This window comes from Scardinius erythrophthalmus, assembly GCF_964197995.2.
Source record: "Scardinius erythrophthalmus genome assembly, chromosome: 24".
NCBI classification, from domain to species: Eukaryota; Metazoa; Chordata; class Actinopteri; order Cypriniformes; family Leuciscidae; genus Scardinius; species Scardinius erythrophthalmus.
In genome coordinates this window covers 12,912,499-12,937,355 of record NC_138244.1, presented here as the reverse complement: position 1 = coordinate 12,937,355, position 24,857 = coordinate 12,912,499, and the positions used below count along the sequence as shown (strand labels likewise).

The 24,857-nt window shown below is 34.6% G+C and overlaps 1 protein-coding gene across 6 annotated transcripts in view; it reads right to left on the bottom strand.

The window, feature by feature from the left end:
• The window catches only part of mical2b (microtubule associated monooxygenase, calponin and LIM domain containing 2b), a 49,392-nt gene that overhangs the window by 14,817 nt on the left and 9,718 nt on the right, over nucleotides 1-24,857 (bottom strand). For 4 of the 6 annotated variants that reach the window (XM_081356662.1, XM_081356661.1, XM_081356665.1 and 1 more), the window contains exons 3-26: nucleotides 22,585-22,792; nucleotides 21,597-21,713; nucleotides 20,461-20,562; nucleotides 18,094-18,249; nucleotides 17,678-17,778; nucleotides 15,404-15,661; nucleotides 13,954-14,069; nucleotides 13,730-13,856; nucleotides 13,569-13,659; nucleotides 12,483-12,630; nucleotides 11,607-11,806; nucleotides 10,912-11,018; nucleotides 10,728-10,796; nucleotides 10,503-10,634; nucleotides 9,670-9,792; nucleotides 7,907-8,182; nucleotides 7,490-7,594; nucleotides 3,799-3,918; nucleotides 3,576-3,668; nucleotides 3,353-3,457; nucleotides 2,973-3,005; nucleotides 1,854-2,040; nucleotides 1,683-1,747; nucleotides 840-918 (exon numbers count right to left, since the gene is read on the bottom strand). In XM_081356662.1, the coding sequence (XP_081212788.1) occupies nucleotides 840-918; nucleotides 1,683-1,747; nucleotides 1,854-2,040; nucleotides 2,973-3,005; nucleotides 3,353-3,457; nucleotides 3,576-3,668; nucleotides 3,799-3,918; nucleotides 7,490-7,594; nucleotides 7,907-8,182; nucleotides 9,670-9,792; nucleotides 10,503-10,634; nucleotides 10,728-10,796; nucleotides 10,912-11,018; nucleotides 11,607-11,806; nucleotides 12,483-12,630; nucleotides 13,569-13,659; nucleotides 13,730-13,856; nucleotides 13,954-14,069; nucleotides 15,404-15,661; nucleotides 17,678-17,778; nucleotides 18,094-18,249; nucleotides 20,461-20,562; nucleotides 21,597-21,713; nucleotides 22,585-22,792 (3,118 nt within the window). The remainder of the gene's footprint in view (nucleotides 1-839; nucleotides 919-1,682; nucleotides 1,748-1,853; nucleotides 2,041-2,972; nucleotides 3,006-3,352; nucleotides 3,458-3,575; nucleotides 3,669-3,798; nucleotides 3,919-7,489; nucleotides 7,595-7,906; nucleotides 8,183-9,669; nucleotides 9,793-10,502; nucleotides 10,635-10,727; nucleotides 10,797-10,911; nucleotides 11,019-11,606; nucleotides 11,807-12,482; nucleotides 12,631-13,568; nucleotides 13,660-13,729; nucleotides 13,857-13,953; nucleotides 14,070-15,403; nucleotides 15,662-17,677; nucleotides 17,779-18,093; nucleotides 18,250-20,460; nucleotides 20,563-21,596; nucleotides 21,714-22,584; nucleotides 22,793-24,857) is intronic. The other 2 variants (XM_081356664.1, XM_081356663.1) reach the window with 1 other exon arrangement.

The window sequence follows — 24,857 nt, the reverse complement described above, 5'->3', positions numbered from 1 at the left end:
AAATGCATTTTAATTCTGTTTGGCATTTCCATTGCACATAACATAAGGGGAGATGCAAACCGGCAGTTTCAGGCAGTTAGGATGAAGCGGCAAACCCTTCAGTAAAGTGCTCTTAGTTTATCAGCTTTGGATCTTATGTTTGTCATTCAGATGAATATACAAACACTGAATGATTCTTAAACCCTGTAGGCCAATAAAGTTGCAGCTTAAAGGGACAGTTCACCCAAAAATGACAATCGTGTCATCATTTACTCCCTCTCTTGTCGTTCCAAACCTGAATTACTTACTTGCTTGCTTGCTTCTTCCATCTTTTGTGTTTGACAGAAGCAAGTCAAACAGGTTTGAAGTGACATGAGGGTGAGTAAATGACAGAATCTGAATTTTGGGTGAACCGTCTCTTTAAGATGCTTTCGTACAAATCACAACACTGAAAATGTACCAAGAAATAACTAATATAGGCAAATAAACTGAGCATGGCAGTGTAAGGGACTACAGAGTTTAAGACCCTTCCCTCGTCAGTCCAGCAGTACCGAAGCCCCTTTAAGAGTGTCGGATCCCCTGGTACCGCTGGAGTGACTACATCATGCTCACTGGGGAGGGAGCGACGGCCTCTCGGCTCATCTGGGACGTGATCTCATGCAGCACGTACATGAAGGGCACACCCAGACTCAGCAGCTCATAAAGGAATACATAGTCCTCCTGGCGCTCTCTGATGTGTAGCCCTGCGGCCCGGGCCGCCTTATACACCCAGCGGGCAAGCTGGCGGGGGGAACCGAACAGTGTGCGGCCCACGTGCAGTGGCCAGTGCAGACTTTTCCTAATAAGGGAAGTCAGGGTACCTGAGGGCTGGCCGCGGAGGCCGTCGGTGGCCGTGTAATCTGAGCTAGCGCTGGACAAGGGTCTGCTGCCTCCGTTGATCTGTGTGATGATGTAAAGAAACAGAGGATAGTCATATTTACAATACACTGAAAGTTACTTCTAACTTTATATATACTTAGAACTATACATATATAACTAACTATGTTATATATAAATAACATTATATAATGCAACTCAATCTAAAAGTACTTAATGTGCAAAGGATAATAATAATAATAATAATAATAAAAAAATAATAATAGAAAACACTGAACAACAACAAACAAAAACTAATAATAATTTTATGATTATTAACAACAACAACAACTCACTAATAACTATATAATATTATAAATAATACCAGCATAACACATAATAACAATAATAATATTTTCATTTTATAATAATAAAAATGATTATTATGGCAACATAACTGGATAATAATAATAATAATAATAATAATTCTTCTTCTTCTTCTTCTTATTATTATTATGATAATAATAAATGTCATGTATAATAATAATAGTATGTATAATAATAATAATAATAATAATAAATATTATGTATAATAATAATAATAATAATAATAATAAAAATAATAATCTAGATTTGTAAATATTAATAATTATTAATAACATTAACAACAACAATTAGTGTTCACTTAAATGTTATAAATTGTGTGTGTGCCTCATTTGCTATTAACTAAAATTATTCTACCGTCAAATATTTTGTATGATGAACTCTAAACTCTATTACTGACTGTTGTGAATTTAAAAACACACATTGGCTGACCACATCTGTTCAGTAAAGTATATGAACATTACCTCTCCTCTTCGATGCCTACTGCTGATTTTTCGCTGAGAAAAGTGCAGCTTGCAGTAAAAAGTGCCTGCAAGAAAAAGACAGTATAAACCATTTTCTCCATTCTACACTACGGCAGTCTAATGAATAAAAATGTAATTTAATTATAAATACAATCCTCACGAACAACACACCTTGGTTTGAGTCAAAGGCATGACCGCCCAGACGAAGCGTGCAGCCGCAGATGTTACAGCGGAAACACTCTCTGTGGAAGAAGAATCCCTCCGCACTGAGACGCTCCATGATATACACACGCTTCTTACAGAAGTGACATGTGTCGCTGCCGCCCAGACCCTGAGGAAACTCCTTACGCATGCTCGTCTGAAACACAACATCTATCAAATTATGGGGAAAGCAAGGGATTCAACACATTTTGCTGTTCTGATGCACTACAATGAGTAACAAATCAAATCAACATTTATTTAGAAAGCACCTTGAAAAAGTGTACCAAAGTACGCTTTCAAAGGGACAAGATAAAATACGGAAAAAATAAATAAATAAAAATAAACAAATAAAAGGAGAAAAAAGGAAAATTAGAATAAAAAAATAAAACGATAAATAAAACAAAAAAATAAAACGATAAAAAAAAAAATAATACAAAAATAATAATAATAATAAAATTAAGCAAATAAAATAAATAAATAAATAAAGAAGAAAAAAGGAAAATTAGAATAAATAAATAAAACGATAAATAAAACGATAAATAAAACAAAACAAAAATAAAAACAATAAATAAAATAATAAAACAAATAAAAACAAATTAATAAATAAAATAAAATAAATTAAGCAAATAAATAAATAAATAAATAAATAAGAGGGGGGAAAAGGAAAATTAGAATAAATAAATAAAACAAAATAAATAAAACAATAAATAAAACAAAAAATAAAACAAATAAAAACAAAATAATAAAATAAAATAGATTAAGCAAATAGAATAAATAAATAAATAAATAAATGGCATGCTGAAGTATTTAGCCATATTACTAGCACTGATCAGCTGTTTTAGGGCAAAATTAGGGCAAAACCTGCTAGGAAACCACTTGAAGTAAAAGACCACAAATGATCACTTATTAGCACAAGTTATAACTTATTAGCAGGTCAGTGTCACACTGTGCAATCACACAAGATGAAAAGGGCATAATATTTAGTTAATCGGTCAATAAACCCATGCTTAAGCCAAAGCATTAAGTATTTTCCTGACAAAAATGAGCCGAAAAGCTTTGTGCTTCGAGCGAGATACAAAAATATATTACCGCCCCAGATTCTGCACACCTTCTGGCCTCTATCTGTGGACAAAGACTCTCTTAACTACAGAAAATGTCACAAAGTCGTGGACGTCAGCAAAAGAATATGCAGTTTTTCCCACTTTCTACAGATCACAAGATTTAAACATCAGTGTACATAAAAAAAAAAAGAGAGAAATTAAAGAAAAACACATGATGTTGCCCTACATCCTGAGGCTGTGACTTAGCAATACAGACTGAATCTTTGTTGGGAACATAAAATGACTTCTGATTCACATTTTAAAAAAAGAACATCAAGACTTCTCTTTATATTTGAGGATTCTGCAGCCTGAAGAAACAACCGTATCTCTTAAACTTGGTCATCTTGTCCCAGGACGGTAGGTGCTTACCAGCGAGAGGGTAAAGGGGTTGTTAGGTCTGTGATCGGTCTCATATAAGATGGCCAATGTAGCAGCTTTAACCCCAATGGCAGAGGAAACCTTCCCCACTGTTCTCTAGCAATCAGTAGTGAAGGAAAAGAGAATAGAAAGTAAATGCAAATCAGGAAAAGGAGAAGAAAAGTGGAAAAACTATAGGGGAGAGTGATTTTTTTAGTTTCAGCAGCTTGAATACCTGTTTGGAGGAGTCAAGGCACTCTACACGTCTGATTTCAGAGCGATCTGCGTGTTTATTGTGGTTCAGTTGTGTTTCTGGGTCTTCACTGCACTATACAACCAATGGGAAAATGCCTTTCAGCAACTGATCTTTTGAATACTGTGATGAGACTCAAAGCAGATGCAGTCTAAAACAGGAGAGCTCCTGAAATGACCCGTATCAGTAGAATCATGTGTTTTACCTGCTCGTGTTGGACTGAAGGAACAGGGGACAGAAGACAAGACAGAGTAGAGCATTCTGTGATAGTGTGGATTGAGAAAGGAGGAGGAGAAGAAGAAATGGAAGGAGGAGTTTCATCTGCCTGTGTGAGGAGAGCAGAAGAGCAGAAAGATGAAGGAAAAAAAGATTATTCAGGCACTGAATGGAAGATGACAAAAGGAAAGGACAGATATTTAATAATAATAATAATAAATTGTTATTATTGATGTTATTACACTACTACTACTACTACTACTACTTCTACTACTAATAATAATAATAATCTGATTCACTTGTTATTATAAGTAGTAGTGTAATAAAATATTTACTACTACTAGCTATTATTATTGTAGCCAATATTACAGTATTATGTATTTATTTTTGTAGATAATCAGTATTATATAAATATTATATAAATATTATATAAAATATATTTGTTAAAATAAATGACTACTAATAGTAGTGATAATATTAAAAAAACTATTATTATTGTTGATAATATTGAAATGACAGTATTACTTTAAATATTTATTGTTATAATACATATATAAATAAACACCAATACTAATAATAATAATAACAACAACAACTGATTCATTTGTTATTGTTATTATTATTATTATTATTATTATTATTATTGATTATTATTATGATTATTGTTGATTATTATTATTATGATTATTATTGCTGTTGTTATTATTATTATTTGTATTATTATTATTGATTATTATTATGATTATTATTGCTGTTGTTATTATTATTATTATTATTATTATAAGTATTATTATTGGTAGTAGTAGTGTAACAATAACAACAATATATTTGGTCATATTTGTTATTTTTTGTAAATAAATTACTACTAGTAATACAAATAATTTATTATTATTATTATTATTGTTGTTGTTGTGTAGCTAATATTGAAAAATTAGAATGACTTTAAATATGTATTATTTTACAAACAAATATACTACTACAATAAATAATAATAGTAATCTATTATTATTATTATTATTGTGTAGCTAATATTGAAATGACGAGTATGACTTTAAATATGTATTGTTATATTACATACATACAAATGAACTACTACAATAAGAACAATAATAAACAATATAATAATAATAATAATAATGATAATGATAATAATAATAATAATAATAATAAACTAACAGTTATACATGTCTTAACCCTTGTGCATCCTTAAGGACATTTTTGGCTTTTTCAGTTTTGTTTTTTTGATCACTTTGCCTGTGTTAATGCTAACTGCATAAAATTTGGCACGGGTGTGTATTTTTATTGGAATTTTACTATTTCATCATCATTTTCTTTAAAAAATCTATTTTGCACTAGTTACACAAAATACTTCCTCTCAGCTCAAGGACAAAAATGTCCCCATTGAAACCCATTAAAACTGCATTTTTTAATCCCTGTGCCGTTTAACTATAAAATGATGCAATCTTTTTTAATAGGCTTTCATTCTGTTGGCAAGGCTTCAAAATTGACATTTTAAAAAAAAATGATCAAATGGTGCCATTTTTTCAGGTTAGGCCTATAAAGCAAATACTCGCTTTATTCCTGTTTTCTGCTTCACCATATTATAGAGCCAATTGGATAAATTATGCAACGATAATTGTGTGGGTTTGTTGGTATGGATGTCTAAGTGTGGTTTGTATGTGTAATAAAATAAAAAGGTTGTTTGTGCGCTTGTAATATTTGAGAGAGAAAAACTCAACCGAAAATTCAATCACTGTGTTCACCAGTGGAGTTTTGCTGGCATCCAATGGGGAAAGTCTGGTACTGCGCCCAAACAAAATATTACTAAAAGCTCATCTTTTGAGATATCGTCCTCAAATTCGGAACATAACCTGTTTAGATTTATGGCTTTGAATTTATATCAGTTTTAGAGTTCCAAATGTTTCATAAAATATATATTTTAGATAAAATATTGATTATAATGTTCATAAATATTTTTCATAAACTTAAATTTCTATAACATTTTTTTGGTTGCACTTTTTTAAAATGTTTCACTTAAACAACAATCTGCCAAGGGTCTTCTTTAAAATGAGACCTAACTTAAGTATTTGCTCCCAAGCATAACATTTTTATAAGTTTTTTGACTTGGACATTTTTGTCCCTTTTGGACCTAAGAGTTTTTTTTATTTTTTATGTTAAATGCATGAATTTTGGCACAGGTGTGTATTTTTATTGTAATTTTACTATTTCACCCCCATTTCATTTGAAAAAAATTTTTTTGCACTAGTTACACAAAATATTTATTTATATTTTATATAAAATATTGATTATAATGTGCATAAATATTTTTCATAAACTTAAACTTCTATGACTTTTTTTTTGGTTGCACTTTTTTCACTTTTTTCACTTCAACAACAATCTGCCAAGGGTCTTCTTTAAAATGAGACCAAACTTAAGTATTTGCTCCCAAGCGTAACATTTTTATGAGAGTTTTTTGACTTGGACATATTTGTCCACTTTGGACCTAAGAGTACGTTTTTGTTTTTTTGTTAATGTTAACTGCATGAATTTTGAGCTATTATAGAGCCAGTTGGATAAATTATGCAATGATAATTGTGTGGGTGTGTTGGTATGGATGTCAGAGTGTGGTTGGTATGTGTGTTATATAAAAAAATGTGTTTGTGTGCATGTGTGTGTTTGTAGTATTGAGAGAGAAAAACTCAACTGCAAATAACAAAGCCAATCACTGTGTGACCAGTGGAGTTTTGCTGGGATCCAATGGGGAAAGTTTGGTACTGCGCCCAAACAAAATCTTACTGAAAGCTCATTTTTTGAGATATCAATCTCAAATTTGGAACACAACTTATTTAGATTTATGGCTTTGATTTTCTAGCCGTTTTAGAGTTCAACTTGTTTCATAAAATATATATTTTATATAAAATAATATTCATAAATCATTTTCATAAACTTAAACCTATATAACTTTTTTTTTGATTTACTTATAAAAAAAATATAATTTAACTTCAGCAATAATCTGCCAAGGGTATTCTTTAAAATGATACCAAAGTTAAGTCTGTGCTCCCAAGCTTCAACTTTTTATGACAGTTTTTTGACATGGACATTTTTGTCCTCTTTGGACCTATGAGTAACTTTTTTAAATTGATGCACAAGGGTTAAAATAATCATATTGGTCTCTATAGTAGAGAATGAAAAAGTGAAAGACGGTCAGAACGGGAGAACAGAGGACTCCATTCAGCAAAACTGCCAACCGTAACGGGCCTATTTTATGCATTCCTGATTAGTGCTGCTGAAATGAAAGCGTGCTGACCAAACAAACTGTTCTGCGTTTATTCTGCTTCAGTTGTTGGGTTCAATAATTACATAAGTCAGGTTGAAAAAGAAAAGGTCACTGTAAATAAAGCATGGAGATCACCGGATGCTGGAGTTCTTTCAACCTCTGAGAGGCAAAATCCCTCGTGAGGTCAAGTAAGGGCAAACTAACCGAGCAGAAACTGAACACAGATCGAGATTAAATGTTATAAATATTGAGGCTATTTTCAGTCAGATCAAAGACCAAAAGCACTCAGTTCACATACTCGCTTGGTAAAACACACTGAAGTTTTGTGAACACACAGCAAGCATCATGCTCAAGTATTAGTGATGCACTTGGACCACTGACACAGGCAACTCTTCTCTTTCACCTGAGGTTGAGGTGGTTTGCCAGTGAACAGACCGTTCAGTTGCTGAGCTCGCTCTTTAATGCTCTTTTTGTTGAACTGTCTAGTCATTTCAGCTTGCACTTTTCTCTGCAAATAATTCCAAGGCAGATGACACAGAAAGCATCACAAAACAGAAAGGAATAAATTTCTGTAGCAATAATAAAAACAAACAAACAAAGTTTACAATATAAATATTCATGCATGGCATGCAACCTCAAATTAAGTAAGGAAAAATAGATCTAGATGCTTTCCTCGTGCTCAATCCAAGTAAAAAAAACTGAAGAGATGGCATTATCTTTAGTGGTGGTTGCCAGATATTTCCTATGCAGTTCCTAAAGTGTTTTAATTGATCCGTTTTAGAAATGTAACAGGTTTGGATCCATGCATCCCAGCATTCACCTGACTGACTTCCTCTTCCAGCTTCTGCAGGCAGTGCAACGTCCCGCCGAGGGCTGGTGTGAACGACGGGGGTGAATCTGAGGGGTGTGTTGTCGATGAGGACAGATGGCTATCCGACTGGAGCACTTTGAAGGGAATGTGAGGAGATCTGGGACGAGACTCGCTGGCTTGATAACTTGAGGGAATTTCAGTGTTTTTGTAGTTGGACTGGATTTCTGAGAGCTCGTGGGTCTCATTCCGCGTGTGAGATTCAAGCAGTCTTAGATAAGGAGATGGCTGAAAGGACACAGGGGACAAGTTGAAGCCAGATTCACTAAAAAATTATTAGGGATGCATGAGTGCCATAGTTTTTTTCCACTTATCGAACTGAGGATATTGGATATTTTAACTGTTCATGCTTATTTCCTATTTTACATTTAGATTATTTTTGCTGGCACTTAAAGGTAATCTGTAAAAACAGTAATAATTTAGAAGAGTTATTTTAAATAATGAAATTAATTGTTAATTTATAACACCTTAATATAATCTCAAATCTTAAAATGAATATCTATTTTTCTTTAACTACATTATTATGTTGTGATGCTTATATTGACTTGCAACATCAATTTATTTTAGTTTTTTTTAAGTGTTTTATACATTTATTTAAAAAAATATTTTATTACATTCTTTAAAACATTTTAAAATTAAATTATTTTATTAAATGTTTTTTTAATTATACAAAATAGTATACATTTGTTTTATTACATTTTCTTTTAAACATTTTAAAATTAAATCATTTAAATTTGAATTTATTAAAAAAAAGAATTATACAAAATAGTATAAATTTGTTTTATTACATTTTCTTTAAAACATTTTCTTTTAAATATTTTAAGATTAAATCATTTAAATATGAATTTTATTTAAAAAAATGTATACAAAATAGTATGTATTTGTTTTATTACATTCTTTAAAAATTTTTAAATTAAATTATTTTATTAAATCATTTAAATGGGATTTTTAAAAGAAATGTATACAAAATAGTATAAATTTGTTTTATTACATTTTCTTTAAAACATTTTAAATTAAATTATTTTATTAAGTCATTTAAATTTGAATTTTATATATATAAATATATATATATATATATATATATATATATATATATATATATATATATATATATATATATATATATATATATATATATATATATATATATATATATATATATATATAAATATATATATAAATTTGGTTATCAGCCATAACATGAAATAATTATTGGCTTACTGGCATAGGTGCATATATCAGTGCATCCCTAAAATGTATTCCTAAACCCTATCCCTACCTCTAAACCTAACCCTACCTATAACTTCTCCCTAAAATCAGAGTGAAATGACAGTAAATAAGCCTAACCTGACAAACTTTAAACTTATTCCAATCAACCAATCAGATTTGAGGGACGTTGTTCCAGGATCAACAAACATGTACTTCAACATGAAATCACATTCACCATACCACATAAAAGACCTTTAACATGATTTACACAAGTAGGATGTGTTCCTGGATCAACATCCACTGGAACGACATGGAACGACTGATAACGGAAAACATATATGCAATGATTGATTGATAGGAATGTTATTCTAGGAACAATGTCGATCTAGTGACGTGTCATGGATGTGCGTCACATCAGCAGTGGACACACATGAAATCAATACACTGATGCATGTGATTTTAAGTAATGTGGAATGATGGATGTTTGACACGCTGGCTGAGCATACCTGCCATTTTGGTTTGGTCTGGGGCGGAGAGGGTGCGGGCTGGCTCTTAGGTTTGGCAAAGCGAGGGTTTTCAGTCATGTCCAGAGATACGGGCTTGTCAGCAGAGTCAGTCTCAGATTCAGACTAGTTTCAGTAACATTGCACCAGGGGAGATAGAAGATGCAGAAAGAAACAGGACAGATAGAAAAAGATCAGAGGAAAGCTGAAAGAGCCACAGAAAAAGGAAAGCAAGCAAGTGTAAAGGCCCGTTCACATAAAGAACGAATACCATAAGGATAACAGAGCAACTGAATGAAACGGTATAAAAACCTCAGATTGCCTTATGATCAACTTCTCAACTGCACAGCAAAGAACGTTCATTACTGTAGATGTTCATTTTCAGTTATGGAGAATTAACGCTCCATGAGTGACCTACATCCTTTAAGCCTATAATTGAGCAGCCAGAACATTTAATGACCGCTGCTAATCTCAAAACAGCAGGCTGACTGTGAAAAAACACAATTGCACTGCATTAGGGATTACAACTAGTCAAAACAATAATTCTTCTAATTTCACTTTTTTATTGAAAAACCACTACACATGCTTCTTGAAAATCTGGATCACATCTACAGAAAATATCTGTCTAACATCGGTCAAACAAAACATGTCATGTTTTGAAATGTACCATCATGCATCCAAATCAAATATCTTCATTGTGGTGTGTGATGCTCAGATCCTGCATATGATGAACCGGAGGATTTACTTTCACTGCACAAATACGGGTATTTATATTACGGTTAAGGAGCCGGATTAGATCCCGGAAAAAAAAAGAAAAAGGAGATGTGGAGCCGTACCTGTCTGCGCAAACCAGAGCTTGGCGCGTTCTCCTCAAACCTGGCCAGCAGTTGAGTTGCCATGGAGCGCACCTTATTTTCCTTCTGTTCCTCTCTCTCACCTACAGGGGGCGCACTCTGATTGGACATTAGCTGGAAAAGAAACAGACCAATTAGGGGAAGTAAATCAATAAAGTGAATGTTTAGAAAGAAAACCTTTAACACCACAAGGGCAAGTTAACATACCTCCTCCAGATGACTACTAGCCTTCTTCCTCTTTTTGTTTGTGTCATTGTCTTCCAACTTCTTATCAACCTTTGGATAAAGGAGTGGTATTGTGTTTTACATCATTGGGGTGAGATGTAGGTTCAGTTTACATTGGATAAAGGGATGCATGTCACAGAGAAAGTGAACAGGGTAAAAACACTACCTTTGGGATTCTCTTCCTTGGCTGTGTGTTATTTATCGAGTTGTAATGAGAGTTTGCGGTTTTTGATGAATAGTCTTCATTATTTGTATCAGTCTCTTTGGGTACACCTGCAAACAGAACACATAGCATCATATTCAGTGTGTGTTCAACAAATACTACACCAGCGTTATCAACAAGATGCTAGCATGTACCTGTAATACTACACTGCTGAAGCTTACAGTACATGCTTAAAGGCAAGAGATTAAAAATAAAATCTTAATACATTACAAGTTGGAGAACGCTCAAAACCAGAGAGCATGTGTACAGCAGATGCACACCATCAGCTAACACCGCACCCCACAATCTGCAAGTTAACATCTGCGATGCTAACATTTTTAAAATGCCTTGCTGTAACTTATGCAGAATGTGCAACATGTCAGCTCTTTAACATGTTAGATGGCTAATGCAATCTATATCTGAAAACAGAGTTAAATGACAAATGTTGAGATCAACATTCTTTAAATGGTGGCATTGGAGATCTTCACACTTTATTTGGCATAAAGTATATTCAAGAAGAGTTTTAGAATAAATTTGAGGGTACATTTGACAAATTTCAGATTTTTTAATAACAATACATTACTGATACACCCCAAATTAATTTTTTTGAAAACTCATTTGGGTTTTTTATTGAGGTGCAAGAGTGAGGAAAGCCTTACCTGTGTTGGACTGAGTTGAGTTGCGGAACATCTCATAATATTTGGATAGGTAGAGCACCATAATGAGCTTGTCTGGCCCCCGTTCGGAATCCATTTCCTTTCCTGTGGTGACCGGCTGGATGCCAAACTCCCGCTCCGCCACGTCAAACGCCAACTGGTTGTTTTTAGCGCAGTCTGCCTCGTTCAGGGAGTTAAAATCACTGGAGGAACGGACAAAGAGAGGAAGCGCAGACCACAGAAGTGAGATAAAGTGGCAGATCAGGAGAGAGAATCAGGTAAAAAAGACCTTATCAGGTGGATATGCCATTCCATTAAACTGAGAATCTGTGTTCTCACAATCGGTATCCTTGGCGGACAACAATATTTGTCAAACAACCTCTCACAGAATGGTGTGATGACTGGATGAGCCGATTTATAATTTCACTGTGAGTCCCCATCACATTTTCCTTCACATCCAGAAGGGGCTTCAAGATTTATGGCAATTTCAGAAACGTGAAAATTACTTTATGATGCCAGTGTAAATCATGATGCTAGCTTGTTTTGATTAGTGAGAGGACAGGTCAAGACATGGGCATGTTGTTTCTTCCCCTTTCTTTTGGAAAAAGTCATCTTCCCTATTTGTCCTTGTTGATCTATTCACCCAACTGAATAAAAAACAATACTTTCGAAAGCCGCAGGGGAAATGAAGTTGAAAAATCAAAGCTATTGTCCTTCGGTAAAAGGAAACAACTTGTTTTGATGGCTTAAGGGAATGAGGTACCGCCGAGTGTGTGAGATCAAAGAGGCGCTAAATAATGGAGCATTTGTCAAACCGTATGAGAGTGAGATCATGCGACAATCAATATGGCAGCCAGTTTTGTGAGGGGTTTTGCTCACATGAGGTCCTGCCGCTGGCGGTGAATGAGGGCGCACAGAGCCAGGCCACTTCTCCAGGAGGACGTAAGGTCAGTCACATTTACCCCCCTGTAGCCCTGGGTCTGTTTCTGACACCACAGCAGAAGCCGGCTGGGACGCACCTCGGACTCTGAAATCAAATTGTATCATCATTAGGAGGTTTAGAATCGTTTTTGAGAGCAAAACTTATATTCCATTATACATATTCAGAGATAAAATTTTGAATGTTGACAAATAAGACCCTGCTCTTTATAATACTTGCCAGTTTGGGGTCAGTGATATTCATTTATTTTGATTAATTACTTATTCATTAAGGACTGATGTAAAGAAATTTTTTATGTTACAAAACATTTTTATTTCAATTCATATTCATAGCAGAGTAAAACCTGAAGTGATAAGGTTTACTAAAAGCCAGCACATGCTTTTGTTGAATCTTTTATGAAACATGACCCTTTTGATTGAGTAAAGGGTGTGGAAATCTTTGTTCCTGTGAGGCCACATCCAGGTGAAGCCAGTATAAGACAAACATGGGTCTCATGGTGCCACTACATCATATTCACTAATTAGAGCAGAGGTGCCCAACCCTGCTCCTGCCGATCGACTGTCCTGCACAGTTTATCTCCAACCCTAATCAAACACACCTGAAGCAACCAATTAACGTCTTCAGGATCGCTTGGAAATTAAAGGCAGGTGTGTTTGATTAGGGTTGGAGATGAACTGTGCAGGACAGTCGATCGGCAGGAGCAGGGTTGGGCACCCCTGAATTAGAGTATGAGGAAACTGAAAGTTGGGCTGAGTGAAAATAAGACATTAGTCATATTGTGATTATAGCACGGAGTTAGCATGTTCAATAGAAATTGGTCAGGGGGGATCGTTACCTGATATTGCTTTCTTTTTCCAATTTTATGTGGAAATTCAGAAATAAGCCAAAATTGCAAGTTGTTGCAAAGCAAATGCAGGGATCGGTTGAATTTGCATTGATTTTTGTGATCATAGTTTCAACATCAGAACAGAATCAAGCAGTCAAATTTCCTGCCATCTTTGTAAGACAAACAATATTGAATCTACCTCGTCTGGAGATGTTTGCGGATCTGCGTGTGGGTCCACTGCGCTCCAGAGAACTTAAGTCCTGCTCGCCGTTAATGTACAGATGTCGCACCTGAAACAGAAAGATTAGGAATCACAGGGGGAAGACAGATGCATATGGTGATAATGGGCAGCGGCCTCACCTGATGTGGTCGTACACAGGATGAGTTGAGGTTGGGGTAACGTGTGGCGGGGTCTATGGTGTACTGCTCAAAGTTTTTTGAGATATTTTCTGCGGTCGTCTGAGGCAGCAGCCTATAGATGCTCTCCCTGTAAAAAAAAAAAAAAAAGGGCATTGTTTTTTTTTTACCAAAAAATTATATATTTTTCATTGGAGAGTTGCAGCGGTGATGGAGTATGTTCGCACCTCTCTGACAGAAGATCAAGGGGTCCTTTGCCCTGAGCCCAACTCTTCACCATCCACACTGTGTCAAAGGCAGCCAGAAACCCTCGAGCACATCCTGTCCCCATGGGCCAGAAAGGCTGGAGACCGATGAGATGAAGAGAAAACATGGCATGTTTACAGGCCACACTAAACAAAACACTGTACAGTCAAGCGGCATGTTGCAACTCAGGAAATATTTAAACTTAAAGTAAACTATCTTTTGTCTGTTTAATTTTAGACATGCAGTGAGGTCCAAAATTAAATCTTAAAAAAAAAAAAAGTGAATCATTACAAAAATAAATTTAAATCTAATTTAAACATTTAACCATCTGGTGTTCCTTGCAGGGCGGTAAAAAATTACAGATTTTTTATTTTATTTCAATGAAATGAATATACTATATTTTGGTTCGATAATGTTTATTTAATATTTTGTATTTTTAGGGGATTTTATCGCACTAAATTATATTTATGCTGTAGTTATAATCCATTTATTACGTTAACCACTTTTTAAGAATAGACCTGCAAATAAAATTTCCAGCTTAAACCGTAATAAATCTTGAACGTTATGAAGCACAGACATTTTAGTTTAGTCTCTTTTTAAAGACACTTTGCAGATTATTGCTGAAGTGAAAGAGTTTAAAGTTTAAAGGTTTTTAAAAAAGTGAACAAAGTTATTTAATTGTAAGTTTATTATGAAAAATGCACCAAAACACTTCACTTCAATTTTATATGAAATTCATATTTTCCCAAACATGTTTATACTCCAAAACTGTGAGAAAATCAAAGCCATAAATCTAAAAAAGTTGTGTTTCAAATTTTAGGTTGATATCTTAAAAAATAATTAGCTTTCAGTAAGATTTTGTTTGGGCGCAGTACCAAACATTTCCACTAGATGAAATAAATTTTCATTTAGTTTCCAAAGCGGTCACGTTGGACAACGAGGAGTACACATGTGAATTATTTTCAGGATCATTTAACCTTCATGTCCATGATTTTTTTTGTTGGTGTATGTATTCAAATAGCAAGTGCCAAAACCTTTACTGAGTTTTGTACCATTCTGATTAAGTAAAGAATTAAAAAAAAAAAAAAATATTGTCAAAAATGACCAAAGAGCACAAAACAAGAGAATATAGAAGTAAAATAAGTAAATATTTAAGGTTCGTGATGTGTAGTTGTGTAGTTTAAGTTTTGCTGATATTAAAGCAAAAGGTGGACAAAATATTCTGAAATTCAAGTTAATTATTTACTTAAATTATAATATCATAATATATATTCATTATCATTATACATAATTAGTATATAAATAATACATTTCTAATATAATTATATAGTACAAATAGTTTTTTTCAATTAGAAAAAAAAAACTATAAAATCAAGAATGTAACTATTGATCTTTCTCCTCATATACAGTATGCTGTAAGATGACGCCTACCTCCAGAAGACTATCTCCAACCAGCGCCACCAGCAGCTGATGTCCGTTCTTTTCCCTCAACAGTGCGGCGTTCTCCGAGGCGTACATGCAGGTGAAGTCAAACATGGCTACATCTGGCTGGCCATTGTGGTTGATGGCGTAATCCAAAGAGGGCAGCTGGTATTTTGTGCCAAAATCCGCAGCCTCACGGGCGTACGAGAGCAAAGCCTCTTGGTTCACGTTGTCATTTGCCAACAACCGTTCGGTCTCAATATAGTCCTGGGAATGAAAAAAACAGAGGAAACGTGCTTTTAAATGGAAAATTATGACAAAAAACAATTAACTACAAAAATATTCTGAGGAAAAAATTCTTAAAGTGTACTTGCACTATCATTCTTTAAAATAAAATGTCACTTGGTTTGATATTTTGTTAAAAAAAAAATTATATAAATAAAATAAAAAAGTAACAAAATAAATGTATTTAATTTAAGTTATTTTATTCAATGCAACTTAAGTGTCGATACTTTTTAGGGCCACTGTGATAACTGAGATCAGTTTTAGGTGCATGTGCATGGATGTCAAGTAATCACAAACAATCCTATCAAGGCATGTCAAAATAATAGGGCAAATTTGACTGCAACAAGCAGCTTAAGGTTAAGTGGATTGTACAGCAGCAGCATCATAATCCTGGAATTATGAGCCATGTTTCATCATCAGGCTTTCTATAGACTCCACTGAGAGTACCGGTCGGGGCCGCTGTCTAAGGGCCTGAGAGAACTCCAGACGAACTCCAAACACTACAAAGAGCTTCAATCACTCAGCAGCTGTGCTGTAATATCCTGTATGATACTCTGAGAAACTACATCTAACACAGACACCAACACAAGGCTTCCTGATAGTGTTTCTTTTCATAATAAACATGAAATAGTTATTTCTAATGCACTCAAAGAACAAAATATCCACTTTGTAATGGTTATCATAGGAAAACTAATATTCGCCATAGCACATGTACACTTGCACAAACACACAAATGACTGTTTTTACACAATAGTGAGGATCTTCTATATAGATTTTTATCATTAGCAAATTAAGCTCATTACAATCATTAAAGATCTCTAATCCAAGTCCTTACCTTACTACTAAACTACATCTTATGTGATAAACATTTAAAATTATCTAAAAAAATAAATAAGATAAATCAGATTATTTAAGACTTAAAGGGCCCTATTTTAACGATCTGAAACGCAAGTGTCAAAGCGCAAAGCGCAAGTAACTTTGTGGGCAGGTCTTGGGCGCTGTTGCTATTTTCCCGGCGGGATAAATGACTCTTGCGCCAGGCGCAAATCTAAAATGGGTTGGTCTGAAGTAGCTTCATTATTCATAGGTGTGGTTTGGGCGTAACGTGAAATAAACCAATCAGAGCGTCATCTCACATTCCCTTTAAGAGCAGGTGTGCTTGTTCTATAGCGGATTCCTATTATAACGGCGGATTTGCCAGACGCGCGCCAGGAGCGGTTCACAGCCAAGGAGAGCAACGCTCTCGTCAGGGACGTTGGGGATGGAGAAACACACCCAAATTAACATAGGTTAAAAAGGCGTATGATAATTTGGGTAAATGTGTAAGCTAGATGTATGCTTTTATAATAAATTGTCTGTCTGTCTGTCTGTCTGTCTGTCTGTCTGTCGTAATAATGTATGATTTGCAAAAATGAAAACTGCTTCTGTGTAGATGAGAGAATCAAAGTGTATGCACATTGTGCACACGCTACATTGATTATGGCCAAGCATGCGCCCTTAAAATAGCTTATGAATAACATTATGAATAATGCGCCACACTGACTTTAAACTATTTTTTCCTGGTTAGTAGCGCAATTGTTTTCTAAACCTGCAAAATAGCATGAAGGAACGTTTGCGCCGGAACACGCCTCCTTTTTTGCGCTGAACCGCCCCGGGGAGCGCAAGTTAATTCCCTAGTTTAGCGACGTGCTTCTGTGGAGGGAAAAGCGCGCTTTGCGTGGGTGCAAAATAGGAATGATACATGCGTCGAAGTCAATTGCGCTGGGTGCAAGACAGGGCCCAAAGACAGTACAACAAATACTACCATGATCTTTAAATGCTTTACAAATTAATATAGAAAATTTTAAATTAAATACTTATATTTTATTACTAAATACTCATTACTATAATATTTGTTAATGTAAATAAAACGCACAAAAAAGTTTTTAAACTCCATTTCAATTGTTACATATTTATTACATTTTTTAAACCGTTCACCATAAACAGCCCACAACTCACATTGATGATCACACCCTTATCCAGCAAGCTTTGTTTCTTTGCAGTCATGACAAAGTAGTGCGTGTTGTCCCTGTAATAGACGATGTTTTCCAAATCAATCCCTGTACAAAAGATAAATGAGGTCAATTAGCATGACTGTGCAAAGTGTTGACTACTTTTGTTGCTGGTGTTTTATGAATCGCTGTGTAAAATGAATTAAGCTCTATTAATAACTTTGACAAATTACATCTGTCTCAGAAGAAGAATACAATCCAGTTTTGCTCATCTCCACTTTAAGGAGGGGAACCATTAGGGAATGATTCCAAGTATGTGTCAGTATTTGACTTACGATGTAATTTGCATTAAAAACATTAAATCATTTTGTCATCCAGCTCTTGTGGTAGTGAAGTTGTGGTCATGCACAGAAGGTCACTGACCTGTCTCCTCCCTGAGCTCCAGGAAGAACTTCTGATTGAAGATGAAGGCCACTCCGCTGATCTCTTCCACTTTGGCCTCAGCTGTGGTGTTACGATTGACGAAGTTTGCGGTGATGGCAATGGCTAGTTTCCCTCTGAACTCCTTTCTCTTGAAGCCTGCAGCAGAGAGAGGATTTCAGCTTTGCATTCATGATTTTTATTTAGTGTTGATTGGCAAATATACCTAATAGCAAATATACTTTGGAACGTAATGTTTCAGTTTCAGATAAATACTTTTTTTTTTTTTTACATCTTTTAAGTATAAGATAAGATGCAAGTTGCCTTTAAAATGATCAATGTGTTTTGTTTTTTTTAATCAATATATGATAAGATAATGTAATTGCTAAGGCAGCATATATTTGCAAAAATAAATGCACATTGACCTCGTTGACCTGTGCAAAACGAAAGCATTTGCAGAACAACATATTGCAAAATACAGTCTTTGCTTTGATGGTAGCACTCAACACCAAGCGCTTGTTTACCACCACTATCCCACATTTAAAAAATAATGATAAACCCATAATTCACATGTCAGTCTGAGTGCTTCTCACACGCCTCAGTGTAATTTAGCATAGCATGGTTCAAAGGTTTCTTATTGTAACTTGAGAGCAGATTTAAGTCTGATCTAGGATCAGTTCATGTCTGTGACTGTGTCAGCAGGAAGCAATGAAAGTAGTCATGTTCCACCCCTCCTGTGGTGGGTTAACAAACTTCCTGTCAAGCACAAAGAGCTGACCCGTGTTCTGAAGGAATGGAAGACTGGATGTAGGACAGACAGTTTTTGGAAATTGGAATCACTGGGGCAATTTTCTTGACTGAGTGAGCATGTTAAAGCCTTTTTAAGCAGGTTTATCATGCTTCAGAGAGCCAAATCTCATAAGATGAAAGATTCCAGTCTGAAAGTGCTAAATGTGTCATTCACAGACAAAGACGTTTGCGGTGTCATTTTTCTTGTATGGTGTTGATGTTCTGAAGAGTTCAATCTGTTGGTTTGGTCCACCACATGATGTGTGGAGAACAAAGCCCAAAATTATGCAATAATGTGCTTAGTGGAGACAAATGTTTGTATGTGGAAGTAGGCTTATTGCTGCTCATTTGATAATCTACATTAATGCATTGTTCCAAAGTGACTTTCAAATGAGGAACATAGCAAACAATTTATCATGAAGACCAACAATATTTGCACTAAACAAATTCAAGTTTCAAGTATAAGCTTGATTGGTACACAAAATAGAGCCAAAGTAATAATATTAGGTAACACTTTATTTTACAGTGTCATTGTTGTTACATATGTTAGATGTAGTTACTATAGTAATAACTATAAATTATGCATAATTACATGCAACTAACCCTGAACCAAACCCTAATCCTACCCTAACCCTATAGTAAGTACATGCAGTTACTTAATATTTTGCAGTACTTAAAATGTCTAATTACACTGTAACAATAACACCTTAAAATAAAATAACCTAATATATATTTATTTATTTATTTATTTATCTATTTATCTATTTATCTATCTATTTATTTATTTATTTATTTATTTATTTATTTATATATATATATATATAATTAATATTTTGTATTGCAATATAATACTCATTTATAATAATAAACACTCCAAATGAATATAATATATGAATAATTATAATATATGAATAATTATAATATATGAATTATATATATATATATATATATATATATATATATATATATATATATATATATATATATATATATATATATATATATATAAATAATTTAATATATATATAATTTTATATTAATATAATAGATACATTACTTACATTTATAATGGTAAAAAAAAATCAAATACAATACAAATACATACAAATTGAGCAATTATTTATACTATAAACAATAATATTTAAAGTTAATATATAATATATTGCTATACTACTAATAATATTTGTAAAATGTAAAATACATAAACCATAATGTGTCTATATAATTTTACGTATATAACAATGATATATAATGATGACGAATGATATATAGAGAGTATGTGCATGTGCCGGAAATAAAACCCTTGAATAAAATCATGTTCAACCAGTTGAGATCCAGAAATATTACAGCCAAGATCAATATTGATTCCGAAGAGGAAGTACCATTCCATACAGGTATGTTTGTTTAGAGGATATGATCATTTTCATTCCTCCATTTCCAAGATAATATATTTAAAAGACACATGAGGATATAATTAACCCCAGCTGATTTATGGAACAGTAAAACATTTCGATTTCAAACACAAGCCACTTTGAATCTATGCATGCTGAAAGAAATTTCAATAACTGAATATTCGCTTACCATCAAGAGTGCTTCTCCTTCCATCTGCTCCGATTATCACATCGAAGTCATAGTCTGAGATCAGGTGATCAGCCGGGCGGATCTCCGTCCTCCATCCAGGCCCTGGAATGCAGACACCAGGTCAAACTCAAAGAGGCTCAGCTCAGAGGAAAACAAAATAATTTGGCCTTTCTTTTGTTTACCACAACTCTAAAAGTACAGCCAGCTCAGTGTGTAACTGTCAAGCCGCCAGGGAGAAAAGCTTACATGTATCGGAAAATACAACCTTCACGTTCTATCCATGTGTGAGGCCTTAATAATTTGACATAAGGCCAGTGATGCTCTTTTAACCAGCAATGCATTGCAGGAGAGGTGCTATAGACCCCTCTGACCCCTGACTTTATATATAGTACAGAACTGAGGGTTTATCATTTGCAAAATGCAGACTGTTGAGTGCCAGTGACTCGGAGGAACGGCACAAACCTTCTCGGTATCAGTGGCTTGTGTGCGTCAAGGGTACATAGTGGGAAAGGTGTCAATTTTCATGATCTGGTTTAGCCCTGCTTTTGCTTCCATAAATCCATTAGGATCTTGAAGTAGGAAGATACAACAATCCCTTGGTAATTTGACATTCAAGCAGTGTTAGGCCCATTGAGCGTATTAGAATTACATAAAAGACACTTTTAAAGAGAGTAACTTTTAACTAAGAGTGTTAAATAAGCTGCAAGAAACACAGCCCACAGTGTAAACAGAGTAAATAAATTTGAAAAGCGGTTAACTGCTGCTCTTTGTCTGTGATCTCATTCTTAAACACAATTGCCGGGATGTGCACGTGGATGTGCGTGTAGGGCCACTGGCAAAAGGGTGTGTAAATCCGCCAAAGAATGACATAAGACGAAAGGTAATGATTACTCAACCCTTTCCAGACCACACGAGGTGTAAAGAAAACAGGTGATGGCTTTCTTGGACGCATTTATAGTTATTTTTATGGCTGTGTGGGATTATGTTATGATGCCTTGGAGTTCCACATGTCTCAGGTCTGTCAGGTTGCATCATGGACAGTAAATGTGAGCCAAGGTAACACCATGGTGAATGTTGTGCCAATGTAGTCCTCAAAGCTAGATGGTTAGCACTAAGATGACCTGATGATTTATTACCATCAGTGCCTTGGTCCTCAGGCGGCTCGAGAAGCTTGACAAACTCCACGTTGACATGTACCTCCACCCCAACAATGAGAGCGATCTTTAACAGCATGAGCTGCAGCTGACGAATACCTGAAAAATATTAGGAAGTCACCATCAAATCCACTAGGAAACCCATTTATATGGTTTATTTTGTCATGTCCAATAACTGTGCTGATGTTGGACGAGAGACCATTACAGTACTGTTGTGAGTTTGAATGAAATGTGATGAGATAAAAAAAAAAAAGATTGTGTTCTGTGAAATTTAAAATAAATAAAAAATATTTTTTTATATAAATAGAATTAATTAAATAAAAAAATTAAGTAATTAAAAAAAAATTATAAAATAAAATATAATTAGCAAAAATAATAATAATCACAGAACATAAAATAAATCAAATAAAAAAAAAAAAAAAAAAAAGCACAACACAAAATAAAATAAAAAGACAACATCTTTCTATTGTGTTGTCTCTATGGCTTGGTTATTTTAAAGAATCATTCAAAGTACTCACAACCTCAAGTTATTTGTTCAAATAAAACATTAAGTCATGTATGTATATACGTTAAGAATGTATACATTTGTGCTGCACAAACATAAGCTGTAAAAAGGCAACCAATATCTTTCAAGAGAGAAGCATGGAAAAAGACATTTGCATAATCCCGGCTACTCTGAATGTTTTACATATCTTTTGGTTAGGTTGGACTGGTGTTATCTCAGGGACCATAAATAGGAACATATCAGACTTACAATAGGTTCAGTTGCCAGAGCTTGAAAGAGAAAGGCCAGTGTGTCTGAAAATCTCATTCAACAAGCTCATATGCAAATCTCTGAATCTGATTGCAAGATCTAATAGTGAAACCATATCTTATGTTCCTTTTGTGTGTCTCTTGATGACTGGATGGGGTTATCAGTGAAGAGTGTCGTCAAAAGCATGGTACTGTAACTGGAGCAGATGTAACCTACTGATGTGGTCTATAGATCCAGCGCAGAACTTTCCATAGAACTTCTTGGCTCCAAGGTTCCTGAGATCATGGATGGTGTAAGGCCAAAGGTGAAGGACATTGTTCCTAGAGAAGGTGTCCCTCTTTTCAATCACCACCACCTTGGCGCCAAGCAAAGCCAGCTCTATGGCGGCCCGAAAGCCGCATGGGCCACCACCAATGATGAGACACTGTAGAAACAAACAAGTTTGGTATTTACAATTACATAAAACTGCTCGGCTTTTTGGAGAACTTCTACAAGTGTAAGCAAAGACTTAATGACCTCACTGCCTCAGTCCACATACATCAACTTCCTGACCAATCAAAACCAATTTGTGCATACCCACTCTTCTGGCACAACCACATGGTATGATTTCATCTCCCTACTTGTTACTTCAAACCCCAACAAGCCAGGGCTGTGGGTGACGTCTTTACTTGTCCTTCACAACAAAACTGTGATTATGACTGTACTGTAAAAAGTGTTACCGTTTTATTTGACTAAATATGGTGTATAAACAGACATATCCATTAAAGGCTTGTACAAAGTGATCATAAAATGGCGAAAACACTTTTATCAGTTTTATTACCTGTAATTAGATGCCAAGGGTGTGTAAGGGTGAAGCAAGAAGACTGTATTGAACACACAATGAATTGCTGCTCTAACTTGTAGGTGTTTGACACAGTTTCAAAAGACTTGGCCTTGAGGAACGTAATATTTTAACCATTGATATCCACATTTTTTTTCACCTCAGAGGATGTCCGAACAAGGTGCCTTCATATAACTGACCCTAACCTAAATTTTATGAGAAAAATTTCTGCCATCACTCTTTATCTTAGCCTTTGCCTGATGGTCCCAACTTCCTGTGAGATGAGTCAGCGTGTCCATGTTTCCTGTTCTGGACATGATCACTGGAAGTCTCCCTTTCAGCATCACTGTGGGCTTCTGTCACTTTACATTTCTACTTCTGAAGACATTCAGGAAGGCATTTCTGTGCCAGGGCAGTGCTAACTGCTAACAGCAGCTGACCCACATTCAAAAGCCAAGCTCGAGGATTAATCTTATGGTCTCTCAAGCATGGAAGACCACTGTGATAGAATAGTCTGAAAATAGAGCACTAAGAGTCAAACAAAGTCAAATTATCAATACATTTAAGGCATTATTTACTGTAAATCTTGCCCTCCACATCTATTTAAATATGTATTATATTAAGTTATGTGTCAATAAGGTGAATCTGTGATATCAAGATATGTGATATCAAGACATGACCAATCATCAACAACCACGTATAGTGAACGATTGCAATGCATTGAGTTTGAATATGCAAAAGTGAATTATGGCTAAACTTTTGGTCTGTTTGTCACACAAAGTTATCAAATGGCTTCAGAGGATGTACACAATTTGAAGACCCATTTTTATAAACCTTTTAATGCTTGTCACTTTGGAACTTGAGAGCCCAAATTAATTTAATGTATTTTGAGTTTCCATTCTTTGGTGAAATATCTCTTTAAAAATGTTGTTGTGGAACAAGTCAACAAATATGTGAGCAATAAACTAAAGCACACAATGTGAAATGCAAACCTATGCAAACAAACTACAACTGCACCACAATAGCAGAGACCAAGATAAAACACTAGAAATGAATAGCCAAAGCCCCAGAAAGCATTGAAATCTCCTTAACCTGACAATAAACTGCAAAACTAATATTCTTTGGGATTTCCGATTCTTTCAACACCTTATCAAGCTCAAATAAGGTCAATAAGTCCACAGGCAAAGTGCAAAACCACCATGCAAAACTCGCTAACAACAATCTCAACATGTATGCTAATTCAAGTGACCTGAGATTAACACTTCCATTGACTGCTCACAAATGTCTACACGATAAAGCAATGGTCTAGTTAATGCTTAGTAGACTTCAACAGTCAGCCTGAGCTTATAGTTAAACAAAAGACGACTTATTTTCCAAAGCTAACACAATAATAATAGCCCAAACACTAGCTAGCATTCAGACTTCACATAGAGTAAGCCTAGATTATCTTAGCATGGCACTCCAGCATAGAGATCATGCCATTCTCATAAGTTAAAGCGACATTATTGAATCACTCTGATGAGGAAAATCACTTGTATGGGATTTCAGAGGCGAAAATTCAGTGAAACCATGCCAATGCTAATATTACAATTCAGATCTCAAAAACAAAGATATTTCAATGCATGCGCTACTCTTCTAAAAAAGCTCTAGATAGACAAAAATCCTGACT